We start from the raw sequence: 15,973 nt of genomic DNA, 5'->3' as shown, positions 1-15,973 counted from the left end.
GCAGTAATTGGTCCCTGGGCTCTCCTCACATTACGCCATACAGGAGGGTCGTGTCCACATTGAGCCAGTTAAACAGAAATATGCATATTTGAGGTGAAAATGATGTCCGTACAAATGATCTCTGTATCGCATTCGCTTTCGAAGCACTTTTCAAAAGTTTTGCGTCCACACGAGAACACTAAAAAAACACTTTTCTGAAGGACCGTAAAAGTGTTTGCTGTTGGTGGTGCCTGGAACATTATCAGTGTCATGGCAGCCACACATCATCATATCTGAAGCGCCACAATTCCTCTCGATTTCCTGTACACGCTACAACATGAACTCCTCCAAATTTATCCTCAGAGATTGTTTTAAAAAAAATGTTGTTTTCAGGGTCGGAATATCGAATTTCTATTTGAATGGAGGAGCAAAACAGAGAAATAATTGTGTGTGTTTGTATTTACCTGGCTTTACCTAGTGTGGGCAGGTTCTAGGAGAGGGTGAGGAATTCGCCTCACTCACCACGTGCCAGGGGGCAAAGACGAGACTAGGAGATGGGAGGTGGCGTGATGAGCGCCTGGAATTCGCAATCCAAGTAACTGAACAAAATCAATTACCTGGAATCAACACTTGGAGGAAATTCATTTATCCTTTCAAACTATTTTCTGATTTTTATTCTTCCTTGAAACACATCAAAAACGGCAAACATTTCAAAACGTGAAATTTTAGTAACACACCTTGAAATTCCTTGCTTGAGCTCTTTGCCAGCTCAAGTCGACGACAAGGAGGAGGAGGAGGATTGGGATAGGGGAAAACAAAAAAAAGGACGCAAGATGGCTGAGATGGGTTTTTATTCCTTCACAAAAGAGAGCAGTGAAATTAATCAGACTCGGAACAGAGTAAAAGCCATCTGGACTCATCAATCTTCCAGGAAGTCGCGGCGCGGCGCACACAAAAGCCTCGCGCCCACCCCTCCAGGGCCTCCGATGCCGTGTCCCCTTTAACATGACAAATGACAACAGCATGGAGCCAGCGGGACCCACACACCCCAATGATTACTCTATTTTGTCTGATTCCAAACGGAGGGTTCGGGGGGCTGGCACCACCACGAGACCACAGAGCTCAGACAAGTACAAGCCAAGAGCCAGACTCATCTCTGCATACATATACCGCGGTCATGCTCAGTGAGTCTGGAGAGCAGGAATAGACCACTGGAGAAACCAAAAGGCATGGCTGGCTTTTTTTGAATATATATATATATACTAGCAGCAAAATGTAATTTCTGTAAGCGGAGATGCCTTTCTACTTGTGTTTGTCGCTTTACGATCTGACAGGCAGAGAAAAAACAAAGACTGTGTGTGTAAACAAAATGGGATCAAATTTCACGCCAAGGCTCAGGAAGTAATTCAATTATGTCTGTCAGATTCAATCAGCATGGCGCTGAGGAAATGTAAGTAAAAGTCTGTGGGGTAATATGTAGACTTAAATTCAAGGCTCTGCTAACTACTGACATGTTCTGTGACAATAGGCGGATTTGCCAAATCATAGAGTAAATGGAAAAGCAACAAACAGCATTCGTAAGTAATAAAGGCTCACAGCCAGACAGACTAGATCAGGATGCCACCCCACCCCCAACACACACACACACACACACCCCTATACACACACACACAAACATACACACACACACACACACACACACACACACACAAACATACACACACACACAGATGGCTGGCAAGTGTCCACAGAGCCGGCTTCACTTAATAAGCACAAGTTAAGACCAGGCATGAGCATCTGAGCCCAGAGGTTTATTGTGCACATGCGGCCAACCTGCGAGGGGATTGGCTGAGGTCCTTGGAAGACTCCTGGACTGCTGAACTACTGGAGCAGATCTCACAGACAGGCATGTGAAGGGGCAGCGCCTGCTGTAGAGGACTATTCAAGTGCGGACTGTCAGCTCATTCTAATGCGCGCACACACACACACACACACACACACACACACACACACACACACACACACACACACACACACAGGGTGTCGGGTTAGAATTGGAAAATGAATGAAGTAAGTTTTTTCAGTCTTCTTCCAGTCTGTCTCTTTTTTTCACTCCCTCCACCCACGTATCTCTGCCTCCTGCTCAGTCTCCCTCAGGTGTCTACAAAATGGTAGACTAAACAATAGCGCTTGCCGTGTAGGCGGATATGTCAGGATCTCAGCTTCTGACCAATACCCCCTGGCATCTGCCACAGAATACACACACACACACACACACACACACACGCTGTCTTTTTTCTATTCTGCCAGCTGAAATCTCTCGCATCAGAGTTTGCTTGCACACCCTCTCTCTGCTTTCATCTCTGGTCTTGTTGGTAGGGCAAAAATATCATTGTTGGAGGATTTGGCTCATCTCCCCAGAATGCAAATACACACAGTACAACCCCCTAGGCTTTCATACTTTACTCTCTGATAGGTCTGGATAGTCTTGCACAGGTAGCGCAAGCTAATAAAAGTCTGTGTATTTTCTGAGAAACATACCAACATTGAATATCATACCGCAGGGTATCAAAAGCATTGTGCATTCAATCATTTGTCTAGTTGTTCGTAGTAGTATTTTAATGCATAATGCTTGCAGCTATTAAGACCATGTGGGAATATGGTCGGTACATGTTAGCATTTCTCGTTTGTATCTGAAAAGATTGCTGTCCTTTTTGGTGTACGGCTTAGACTAAATCAAAATATATCTAAACTGAAGATTTCTTAGAGTTGAGACATCTCTACTGTAGTCCACAATATCTGGCTTGACTGGGTACAATGAAACAATACTTTTGTCTCTGACATGCAGCTCCATACAGCAACCCTCTTGCGGCAGTTCAGTGTTAGCAATTAGCTTTACAAACAGACACCCAAGCCAACCCATTTTCCCTCACCTCCCCCTCTTCCTCCTCCGCCTCCTCCGCCACCCTTCCCCCTCCTTAATTGAGTCGTCTTTGTAATTTCCTCTTTTTAACTTTAACAAGCTACGCTAATATGTTCTGCTCTGGAGCATCCCACACCGCAGAGACCTCTGTTGCTCGGCTTCCATTGTTTTGTCTGATTTGTCTGCAAAAAAAGGAGAAAGCGGGAGGGCGGGAGGGCTCGAGACGAGGGAGCGGCGCCTTCATTTGCAGATGTAATCGCTGCAGGGAATTGTCTCGGCGCACACACACCTGGGACCAATCGCGGCGGGAGAGAGCGGGGGCCCCGGGTCGCGCGGGCGCCATCCGTCAGCGCTATCTCCAGCGCGGAGGCAGGACCCCATCCATTCAGGCTATCTGCGCAGCGCCAGGGGCCTTGTCCGTTCACATCAGCCCTGCCAACGAGCAGCGCAGCATCTCCCCCCAACGCTGTCTAATAGCCCCCTTGCATCTGACTCGCATCTGATCACAAGAGCCCGAGCGTTAACTCTTAACATTGCACTGAACCGCAGTTGGCTCCTGAATACCATACACCAAAAATGACTAATATGACTCATCATCATCAAAGCACCCAATATGTATACATTTATGAAGGAACTGACCATTTCACTGCATTATTTACATTAGTAATCATATTCGTGTGACAAATAAACATCCTTGTATCCTTGTATCCTTGTATGTTTCTCTTGGACAAATGTCCAAATTCAAATTCTCTTTCACCATAAAGCTTGTCGTGTGTTCAGAGGAGTTGTCGGTTTTTCTTGCTGGAGAGCAAGAATCCACACCAGCGGATGAGAAAGGTATATTACATTTCACCAAAAATGTACATTAATTCTCTATTCACTACCGTGCTGAAAGCAGGGTATCTTCCTCCATTGCCTTTTCAGAGACATTCTAAAGGGGCCTCGTCACTTGACAGCTTGTATCCATCTCCATGTCCCCAGATCCATTTCCACGCAATATACAATATTTCTACAGCAATACAAACCACCTTCAACCACCTTCTATCTATGGTGCTGAAAATGGAGCTTTATTCTCAATACAGCACACATCAACATCAGTTCCAAAAACCCAAATAGGTTTTTCTTGACATGACAGCAGGAGATTGTGCTCATTGGAATATTTCCCAGACTACACGTAACGGTTCAGCGCTTGCGTTAGGTGAGGCCTTGCCTATGTCTTCCACCGTTTCTCGGTGTACAGTGGAAGTGCTATTTCCTATTTCAAAAGCAAACACAGAATGTGATCACTGAAGCTTCACTGCCGCCCACCCCCCTTTAAACTGCAATTGAGATGGATGAAGCGCTACTCCCCCTCAACAGACAGGCTTCAGCGCTCCTCTTCTCCTTCTCCTGAATTCGTAATGACGTTCTCCGTGGACCGCTCTTTAAATGACCTTTATTCCACGGGTCAAACTCCCACAAAAACTTGCAAACACTCGTTCTTTTGTTCTGCTTCTTACCTCACGTCATTCCTCTCCTCTCCTCTCCTCTCCCCATCTCCCTCCACCTCTCCTCTCCTTACTCCATCACCCTCCATTTCTCCTCTCCTCTTATCTCCTCTCCTCTCCTCTCCTCTCCTCTCCTCTCCTCTCCTCTCCTCCCCTCCCCTCTCCTCACCCCATCTTCCTCCATTTCTCCTCTCTTCTCCTCTCCTGGGCCCTCCCATCTCTTTACATCAGTTAGCTTCAAGAACACAACCCCCCTGTTGATACTTTGGGAGCGTTAGAGCTCAGCTGCCTCCTATCCACAACACCTCGTTCCCCTGTTCGGTTCCCCTGTGTGCGCTAAGCGACACCTCATTCCCCTGTTCGGTTCCTCTGTGTGCGCTAAGCGACTCAGATGCGACGGCCACCCCACAGGTCTGTAGGCCTGCAGGCCAGAATAACTCTAAGGGTTGAGGAGTAAGGAGCACTGCAGAGGGACAGATGTGCAGGTGTGTAGTCGATGTGGATGTGAACATAAATGTTGCGATGATGTGAGGTTACCAGGTGTGCAACTGAAGCATTTTCGTTAGCGAAGCGTAAAAAAATATTTTAGAAGACTCATCAGTTATGTGCCTGATATAGCATTTCTGTAACTAGCACTGCAGATGTGGGGTATTTTTTTGGTAAAAAAAATGTATTGCAAATGCTCATGTTTCTTTTTTTTTTAATCGACTGTGGCACATTGTTGGACTTCACTGCTGCCATTTCAACTTTGGTAATTATGACACATACCTGCAGCGATGCAGGTGATTTGGCAGTCTTTGCGCTGTCTTGAGACAAAGCTGCTTTTGTCACACTGTGACAAATCTGTCTTTTTCAGTGTCTGCTGTCATGACAACTTGATGCCAGGCAGTTTCCTGTCTCCCTTTGTGACATAAAATGTGCGGAACAAGTCTGGTTTCAAAGGTGTCCTTGGCTTGAAAGACAGCATAAGAATATCTTTTCCTTTTTTCCACATTCCGATCTTACTTCATAATACTGTAAGCCTCCTACGCAGCATTTGCTTAAGCAGTACATGAATGATAGAACTACTACGACTACTTTTACACATTAATATGCCTACCTGACATGACACCTCATTCTATGCACATCTCAATTGTGCCCAAGGACAACTTGCATGAAATGAGGACCAGAGTTCTTTGACATTAATATGTTCGCATTAAGTCTTAAGATAATTGAGTCTTCATACTTGTGAATGTGTGTGTGTGTGTGTGTGTGTGTGTGTGTGTGTAAGTGTGCGTGTCTGTCTGTGTGTGTGTGTGTATGTGTGTGTGTGTGTTCCTGTATTTCTGCAGAGAGAAAGAAGGCAAGAGAAAGAGAAAGAAAGAAGCCCCTTTTTTATGGACAGAAAGCCCACTGTACCTTGAGTCTCTCGGACACTCCATCGGTGATGCTGATGGTGAACTCCTCCACCTTTGGCACCTTGAGCTTGGCCTTCTTCTGCTCCGCCTGGTACTCGGCCCTGGTCTTCACCACCACCTGCACACAGCAGAGAACATCGTCAGGAAACTTCTCAGACAAAACACAACGATGCACCACAGAACATCGTCAGGAAACATCTCAGACAAAACACAACGATGCGCCACAGAACATCGTCAGGAAACATCTCAGACAAAACACAACGATGCACCACAGAGCATCGTCAGGAAACATCTCAGACAAAACACAACGATGCGCCACAGAACATCGTCAGGAAACATCTCAGACAAAACACAACGATGCACCACAGAACATCGTCGGGAAACATCTCAGACAAAACACAACAATGCACCAAGGAACATCATCAGGAAACATCTCAGACAAAACACAACGATGGCTGAAGGGCAGAAGTCTAGCTACACTTTAAGACTAAAGCAGCAGAGGTGGAAGTAAACAAGCAGCTATGGCACTGAGATAGAGAGAAAAGAGAGAGACTGAATCACAATTGACATTGACATTGCAGTGCACCGAATATGGAAAGTCCTCAGCAACCCAGCCGCCCGCCCGCCACTAGGGTCTGAAGTTTTGTTTTGTTCGGTTTTCTGCAGACGCTCCTCTTGGCACTTGAATGGACATGTATAAAAAATATGATACTCTCATTTCATTTTTGTGTCTGTTGTTCCTTGAGGCCTTACATAAATATTCCATTCGTAGAAATGCCTCATTACGTTTCAGCTTCCCAGTTGCATACAAACTAGTTACTGTAACCAAAGGATGACATTAACAATTCAAAGACTTCTACTAGTCTACTGACTTCACACTTTAGTTCACACACAACATTCATCACCACCACATCCTGTCAAGGAAATGTGTCTTTGAACTGAAATTGTGCGCAACTCCAAATCTCTCTGAAAAAGAACCCCACTGATTTTGCCTTCTTTGGCCTTAGGAGTCCCACGTCCGACTCATTTAATTAGACATTAACTGTCACTTTTATCTGTTCGCTTATGAGCTTTGACGCAGCTCTCCAGCGAAAAAAAAAAGGGGGGCAGATGAGGGGAGGCTTTTCGGCGTGATTACTGGCTTGTGCAGCTGTTCGCCGTCGGCGGGGAAATTAATGTGCCCTAATGACCCTCTCCGCCACACCAGCTCTGCACCGCTCGCCACCCCCCCACCCACAACCCCCCTACAATTACGCCTCAACCGACTGTCTGTCCAATCACTCCCTCTCTTTTCCTCCTTCGCTCTTCACCCTCTCTATCCCTCTATCTCTCTCTCTCACCCTCTCTATCCCTCTCTCTCTCTCTCTGTCTCTCTCTTTCTCCAGATTGCTGTCACAGGCCGGCTGCCTCCATACCTCTCTTGCCCCATTCCATCACACGGTCATCACTTGCATCACTCTCCACCCCCTCCCAACTCCACCTTCCCCACTTGGTTGCAGCTGTTTGAGTTGGGGCACGCAGGGTTAATCTACACCACTTGGCAAGGCTGGGCCCTGTGCCAGAGGGAGGGGGTGGGGGGGGGGGCTGACAGATTGGATCCATCAGACCGATGATGCTTGTCCCATAAATATGACGAGTGGATAAAGAATGGCAAAGAACTTAATTGGGAAATGGCGCGCTATATAAGACCAGGCCGGTGATTTCAGCGCAGGCCTAAGGTGATGGACGCCTACAGCCTGTCCAAAATGAAGGAGAGGGGGAAATGGGAGCCTGGGCAGCGGGGTCAAGAAAGGTGAAGCAAACGATAAAGCAAACTAAGAGCTCTGCTTCGCAATGCATCCCCTGTGGTGGAGGTATGTTGTATGGAAAACAGTTCTACTAGAAAAACAGCGCCTGTGAAGTGCATCTTTTTATGGATATAGGCAGGCTGTTACTCATTCAGGATTCTTCTGTGGCCTGTCTCCAAGCTTGTGTGAAATCAAAGAGAATAGCAGCAGCACCAGTAGGCTTTCAAAAAAAAAACAACAACCACCTGCTGCTGCTGTTGAGTTGAGCGGAGGTGGGCTGTTCCTGTTCCGCGCTACACCGACACGAGGAGAATCGCTGCAGCTTTGATTTGCATGGAATCTCTCAGCAGAAAACCTCCAGCGCAGACACACACCACCACCACCACCACCACCACCACCATCACAACCAGCAGCAACCAGCAGCAACCAGCAGCATCCAGCAGCATCCAGCAGCATCCAGCAGCAGCAGCATCCCCATCAGTGTGCGGGAGGCCCCCGCTGCCGCCACCCCAGCCCACCCACCCCACGCCACTCCAGATGGGATCAGCGCTAATTCCTCCCCAATCCCTCACCGGGCAGCGGCTGCCAACAGTTTGCCCTGCTCTGGCTTGGCCCGGCCTGGCCTGGCCCGCTGTCCTGTCCCCTTGGCCTGAGCTCAGGGGGCCTGGCTCCCGGTCAGAGGCAGGGAGGGTCTCCACATCCTCATCACACAGACAGACATGAAGTGCTCTCCAGATGGAAGATCAAGGGTGGTGCCAGGATGTTTTCATGTCCTGACCAACAGCGAGTGATAAGTTCACAGTCCATTTCAGGGGTCAGTGGTTCTCTTTCGGTCCCTCGCTTCAATTTTTTTTTCTTCGTCGAGGTGATATTGATGATCAAAAAAAAAAAATGGAAGCCATACTGCTCCACCACTCCACCACTTCAAAGTGACAACATTTTGTGAATGCTGGTGGACCTTGATCATCTGACTTCAGCTCTATGACACCAGTCTTGTCCACAGCAATGACTCGATCCTCGCTGTTCATTTCAAATACATATTACAAGCAGGGAGAATTGCTCCAGATCGCTATGCTTTTTCACACTACCCAACCCCCATCAACCCACCATTACCCACACCCCCAAGCTCCATCTTCCACACAGGAGGTAGCCATGCCCACTTTTCTATGATGAGTTTTTAAGCTTAACATCCCATGTAGACATTATCTAAACAGAAGTGGATTTCATCTTCCCTATACATTTGATATGTCATCATCAAATAGTAGGCGTGGTCGGTAGCTTATATTTGTTTATATTTGTTTGAGTGTGTGTGGTCACAAAGAAGCATAATCAGATCTGCTCAGCATGTTTGTCCTCAATTTTTGTTAAACCAAGGGTGCTTTTTCAGGGTCACCTAACTATAAAAGGACAGTGTGGAGACCACGCACTCTGTATTCATTCACTACAAGACCATCTGAACACTGGGCCATACTGTAGGTGCATCACTGAGTGGCACAACCACATAAAGACCAAGTCAAATCATAGCAGACCAAACTCATGCCAAATCCCAGCTGAATCTGTTCAAGGCTGACAGATCAAATGCTGTGTGTTTTGACAGGCCAGACGAATAGTGTAGACAATCTGATTTGTAACAGAAGGTTCATCACCAATAGTCGGCATCGCCATGCAGCTTCAACCAATAAGCCTCAGTCTGCTTTCTAAAGTGAGCCAATCCCTCTCCTCCCCCCCACCTCCCCGCCCACTCCCCACACCCTCTCGGTTTGTTATGCAGGTCAATAAAGACTCAGCCTCCCCAAGGACTATCCAATAACGGGGCGCAGGCAGGACGCCAGCCTATACCCCCTGTAAAATATGACAACAAGACAAAGGGGAGGGAGGGGGGGTGAAGATATCCATCTAAGCAGCATGATGAAAGAGTGACGGGGGGTTGTGTGTGCACATGCTTGTGAGCGTGTGTGTGTGTGTGTGTGTGTGTGTGTGTGTGTGTAAGTAAGATGATTGACATGCAAGTCCAGTGAGGAGCCACAGCTTGAATGTGGCTCTGTCAGCAGAATCTTGAACAAGGACTGAAGCTCTACTTCAAACATACTGCCCATCACAATAAAATGTATTGCCGAGACATACCAGACAAGACAGTCATGCCCTGCAGCTATCAGCTTAATAATCTCCTCCAGAAAAATGGTCACACAAACATATATTTTTCAGATCTCAAAACAAATGACCAAGAAAACACCTTTCTGTCTGACCTTTCTTATGAAAGCATATCACATATTTATTCCCCAAAACCAACTGGAAAATACATCACTTGTGAGTCTAAGATTATTCTCTTGCGTTGTTGGATGATCATACAGCTATTGGCGCAATAGCATGACAGCAATGTGTTTCTATCTATGTTGTGTTGATACTGTGCTACTGTCATCATTTAACAATATGGAGATTAGAGACATACAAAGTAATCTCATTCTAGGGTATCTGAAGGGTAATGGTCTCTCATTTACCTCAGAGGGAACAATAATTTGGGGACAAATTGCTGTGACTAACTGGGTTATATAAGGCAGGGTTGTTAGTAAACAGCAGGGAGAGGCAGAGGTACCTTACCTTGTCTGGGGCTTGGTACTGGAGATTACAGACATCCAAAGGCGTGATGAGGGGCACGTTCTGGAAGCCATCCTCTACGCTAGCCGCTTTGGCGCCTTTGTCTTGAAGATTACTCCCCAGTTTTACCATTTTACCAAGTGAAGTATATCCCCTTTTGCGAACCTATAAAGGCGGAATAAAATTTATGTGAAATTGGGAACAGAGGGGGAAACAGTCATTAACCAAAACAGGCTGTTTAGCACCAGCCCAGACACCAGTGACGTCTTTGAAAAGACAATGATTACATTAAAATCTTTTTTTTTTAAATGTTATTCTCTGCGATTTTTTATATTTAATTGTTCATATACCCCCCAGACATAAACTATTAATTTTGCGGTTTGCAAACGTCCCGTTCTGCTTTCAAAATACAGCCTACATATAGCCAAACAAACAACATCAGTTTGGACATTTTCAACTGTATTCTTCTCATGTACGGAATATAAACACGATTCACTCTTCAAACGCCGTAGTTTGGTGGGCGTCACGCAGTTCACAAACAGGCAAACAACAAAATAGAGCTCAGATGGTCCAACTGTTTCAGCATCGTCTGAAACATCCAAATGCTTTTTTAAAGACAACTCACCTGCGTACGGATCCCTTTGAGGTAAACTACGATGGCTTGAATCCGTACCAAACGATTTACAAGGCTTTGGGTAGATGAGGAGTGGCACACAAAGCCGGGTAGATACGCACTCGGCTTTCAGAGGGAGAGCGCGCGGTGCTGATGCGGGGAAGGTGCACAGCTGCTCGAGTACCGCAACAACTGACGGCCCTCCGATCCCCGACCAGCGCTCAAATCCAAACGCTGCCTTGTAACCCCAGGCTTCACAACGACGCCACTAGGGGGAAACTAACGGAAACTCTCCGCTTGTTTTACCAAGACCTCGAATAAACTTCGGTCACTATGCAGCCTAATAGCTCTCCGTGCAGTACCACCTCTAGTTTGCCATCTAGTGTCAGCCATCAAGAAGTGTCTTAGACCTATAGCTAGGCTATAGGATTTTGGCACCATGGATGTCACCGTGGCCGTGCATTTTTCTTCTGGTGGAAAAAAAAAGCTTGATTGACGTTTAAGACGACCACGTCTAACTTTGAATAAATGCTAAATTCTTCCAAATCTTTAATTGCATTATCAGTCTTCATATGTTTTATAAATTACTGCAGTGTAAACTCATTACAAAGGTCAACACAACCAAATGTTGACCTTTGTAATGAAGTTAGGTTAATCGTTTCAGTGGTCAGTATTGGCCTGCAATTGAATGAAAATAGGTAGACTAGATGTGGGATAGATGTGTCATGAATAATTTCTCTATTTGTGATTTAATGGAAGAAATCACTAATTAATAGATTCAAAAGATTTTATTATGCTTCAGGTTTAGCATTGCTTTTTAGCTATTTATGCTCCACTTGGACAGCTCCCTGAAGAAAATATGGCATTCTTTAAACGACGCCTACAAAAGTAAAAGGTCTTTAGCATTTTGGACAGAGCCAGAAAGGTCCACTGATAAAATGGCTAAGATGATGGTTGCTAAAACAGATTAATGTAAAGTTATTATATTATATTATATTATATCATATTATGTTATGGATAATGCAGGGCTGATAGACAGGAAATTATTAGTGCCTGAAATTATCAAATGCATTCAAAGACAATATAGAGAATAGCCTTTCTTGACATGGCCGAGCTCAAGCCTGAGTTCAGGCACCACGCCTGAACTCTATCAGGCCTGATAACAGCTGCCGAGGTGTCCTGTTGGGCCTGTACAGAATTAATTGACGAGGGGGAGGCAAAAAACTCCCCGACACGCAGCGGAGCGGACCTTCCTCCGAGTCCATTAGTTCCATATAACAGATTACCATTCATAAGCATTGATATGGAACGGTGATTAAACTCCTTTTTTTTAACCAGATCTACTTCATAGGTGCCCCGTTATTCAGAATTAATAGCCACCCCACCAGCCAAAAGAGTATTTCTACTCACTGGGTGAAAGTTATGATATTATATTATATTACTCTGATGAATAACTGCCTTGTGATATTTTTATATAAAGTTAAAGTATATATAAAGTATATAAAATGTTAACTCACCTATACACCAATACTTGCAGTTGTTAGGATGAACTAGTATTGACCCTGCTTCCATTCAAACTGTATGCAAGCTATCTGAAACACGTAAAGGGTGCATCCACACACCCAGGCCATCAACTCAGGTTAAACCATCTTCCTGGGGTTTATCATGGGGTGAGACTGAGGTCAAGGGTCATTTGAGGCATTTAGGGGACCACCTCCCCTGGGACATAACTTTTTCCTCAAAAAAGAGCCTTTCGACATCTGTTTAATCTGCCAAAGGTCAAAGGTGAACTCTCGGAGGGCAGCAGAGCTTTTCTGTTTCACCAGGGCAAGTTCACCAGCGCCTCAACTTCAGGCAGGGAGCCACTTACTCCCACAGCGTCTGCCGAGGAGCTGGATGTCTAATTACAGTGTGTCAACATATCAGACACAGCACTGCAGGAGACTGTGGTGCAACTCTGCAACTTCACTTTACCCTGCAATCCAGGGTGCAGTGGGGGGTTAGTAGGCCGGCCCTCTGAAAAGAGTGTGTCAGCTGTGTGTGTGTGTGTGTGTGTGTGTGTGTGTGTGTGTGTGTGTGTCAAGCACCCTGTAAAGCTTTACTTTGATGTGTTTCATGATTGTTTGGAGCTTGTGCACAACATCTTCTCCATTTAATGTAAGTGCTCCAGTCTGGTCCTAAATCCAGGCAAATCAAAACAGTAGACCCCCCCCCCCACACACACACACACACACACACACACACCTCCTCTCAGTGTGTTTGTGCTGACTGAGGTGTGTGCTGACTGACATAAATGTGACAAAGGAAGAACTTCTTACCTGGAATGAAAAGCAACAGAATTTGCCATCTGTTATCTCAGAACTGCACATGGCAAGATGAAATAAAACACTTCAACCTGCATTTCATAGATGCTTTTCTCTTTTTGCATGACAGTGTACTTTGTAATCCTTTTTCAGTGCAGACTTGGACTTTTTTTCTTTTTCGTGACAACAATTCTTAAGTGTGGAGTACAAATCTAAAGTTTTAGCAAAGTATGATTTCATCAGCTTTACAATGATTTAAGTCATAATTTTGATAGTGATACTGGCATTACAATGTTTCTATTAATGTTCAACCTTCAGACTATGGGGTTGTACAGAGGACACCTTTTGGATTTAGAGCAGTTCAAAGCTGGCCAAGTTCAAATTTGGCCAAACCTACACCATCAGTCAATCCATTCATTTAAAGTCTAAAATCATCATGCATCATGGTCTCAATACAAATTACAAAATAACATTATCCTTAACATTATTATTATTATTATTGTTATTATCAAATAAAGAAAAGGAATGTCTCTAATTGCCTAAATAACATTCAGTGGTTGGAAATGATGAGAATGTCTCTGGGTGGGCTGGGATGGTAAACTCTCGATGCAGATGGACAACGGACAGGTGAAACCATCGTGGCAGGCAACCCTCTAAAAGCCACATGGGATACAGAGCATATTTAGCACTGCACTGTTAGTGTGGTCAGAGAGGACTAAAGTCCTATAGCCTGACAAGTTTGGTGACATTGGAACTAAACAACCAATCAAACACACACTTCTCTCTGGACACTGGGCAGACTGTTCAAGGAATGAGAGTAAAATACAGTCAAATTCATTAAAAACAACAAAGGACAGCACAGTTAACATGTGTATTCCTATTGAATTTGCACTTGTGGCTGCTGCAGTATTACTGTGCAACAACCGAGAGCACTTTGCAAGTGACAAGTCGTGATGGGACGCAGGGAGGGCCTGAGCTGATGGGGTTTTGGGTTATGAAAGCAGGGGTCAAACAAAAGGTTAATCTGGAAATTACGCTATAGTCCCACAGCTGAACCTTAAAGGGCATGTGTGCACACATCTGGGTCTTGCTCAAAAACACTCAAAGCAGGAATCCTACACTGTTCTGTGCCACCGGCGATCCCACAACACGGGCATGTTGTGGACGAGACTAGGATTAGCCACAGTATGACGTTTGTTTCTCTGACTGATTGCAATATCAAAACAAAAATCTGTGTTATGGTGTGGGAAACGTGTATGTGCCAAATAAGACGGAATACTATTCCTGAAGTTACATTTTGCAATGAAAGGCAAAAAATAAATCAGTTGAGTGATTCAGGTACCTGATCCATGCAGAGAGAAAGTACAACCAATCTGAATGTAGACAACATCCACCACCGGGCGTGACAGGCCTGTAAAGCCTCCCATCATTATGCACAGCAAAGAACAAAAGTCCTCCTGATCTTCCAGCACAGCAGACAGATTTCATGGCTGCCACAATATTGTGTCACATTAGACAGAACGGTTTGCCTGCATACCTGAGGATTAACTGGTGGACTGAACCAAGGTCAAAGTATGTGAAGGCACAGTCAGCTTCTGCTACGGAAGGTAATGCTTTCATTTGAGTCGGTGTGCTGGATGACAGTTCGGTTCACTCAGTGGACAGAACTCGGTGACGTGTTTCCTGTTGTCCCTGTTCGATGACTGTCTGGGCGGCAGACTGGATGGGCTCAGTAGAAAGCTTTGTTTTGGTAGACAGGGAGAAGAGGCATGATGTCACTGTAGCTTTTTTTGCATCTGAGCTCACTCTCTCTCTCTCTCTCTCTCTCTCACACACACACACACACACACACACACCTCTGTTATTTGCTGGCCTTCCTGTGGTGTCACCCAGCAACAGCAGAACGGCATCAGGCCAGAGTGAGACACTTGCATGAAAACAGCAGCAATTAACAGCAAGTAGGCCGCATGAGGAATTTGTATCCCGTGCCTAACATGATGTAAACTTTTAGAATGCACAAAGAATACGGCACCATGACAAAATGAATACAAATCTGACCGAACACAACATACTAGCTCCTCTCAGTCATTCAGACCCCAGGGCTGGCAGAGGCTCTTTACAGTTTTACATCATCAGAATGTGAGACACACTGCATGGTGTAGCTGGTGCAGCATCAAGCTGTAGGATGGTGGCAATTCTATTGATTGAAGTGAACAAGCTAATTGTTGAGATATATTACTCACTATTTCCATTTGTTTGATAGCCATTGTGTAATGGTTCGCGGAAATGGTTAGGCTTTCTGGAGAGCTTTCGTCATGATGTGTGTGGGGGGGGAAGAGTATAGGAAGCAAGCGCCGAAAACCACTCAGCCAGTTCATCATCGCTGTGACCTCATTAAGATGGGAGAGGGGTAACGGTGGCCTGAATTCATGTGCTCATCTGGGATTGGTTAATGCTGTTATATTTAAAAAAAATAGTGCAAAAAATGGAAATGAAAATGGTTCTTAGTACACAGGAGTAAAATATTCCGTGGTCATTATGTACTTCATTGATTTGCAAAGGAAAACTACAAGTGTCGAATGTATCTCTAGATAGATTGCGATAGAGTGTGCAATAATGTTGTGTTTTGTGACATAATCACTAAATGTATCGACTCCTGCCCGCTTATGTGAATGTGTCAGTTATTCAGTACTGAAAATAGCCTGCAGAGGGAGCTCTTGGGAAACTGGTGTGGGTGTGTGTGTGTGTGTGTGTGTGTGTGTGTGTGTGTGTGTGTGTGTGTGTGACTATGTTCCCCATAATCCTGTGTGTGACCTCAACAGGGAGGACTGTGGAGGGTGGGTGTCACTGTGTAGATGGGCATATTGAACCAGGCTGGCCACACCGACA

At 45.3% G+C, this 15,973-nt stretch overlaps 1 protein-coding gene across 1 annotated transcript in view; it reads right to left on the bottom strand.

Annotated features, from left to right (window-relative positions):
- nsg2 (neuronal vesicle trafficking associated 2) overlaps positions 1-11,018 on the bottom strand; it is a 22,333-nt gene extending 11,315 nt beyond the window's left edge. The window contains exons 1-3 of the mRNA XM_062537011.1: positions 10,794-11,018; positions 10,172-10,333; positions 5,788-5,904 (exon numbers count right to left, since the gene is read on the bottom strand). Of these exons, the coding sequence (XP_062392995.1) occupies positions 5,788-5,904; positions 10,172-10,300 (246 nt within the window). The 5' untranslated portion in view covers positions 10,301-10,333; positions 10,794-11,018. The remainder of the gene's footprint in view (positions 1-5,787; positions 5,905-10,171; positions 10,334-10,793) is intronic.
- Between the last annotated feature and the right edge of the window lie 4,955 nt (positions 11,019-15,973).

This window comes from Sardina pilchardus, chromosome 5, assembly GCF_963854185.1.
Source record: "Sardina pilchardus chromosome 5, fSarPil1.1, whole genome shotgun sequence".
NCBI lineage: Eukaryota > Metazoa > Chordata > Actinopteri > Clupeiformes > Clupeidae > Sardina > Sardina pilchardus.
This window is presented reverse-complemented; position numbering and strand designations above follow the sequence as displayed.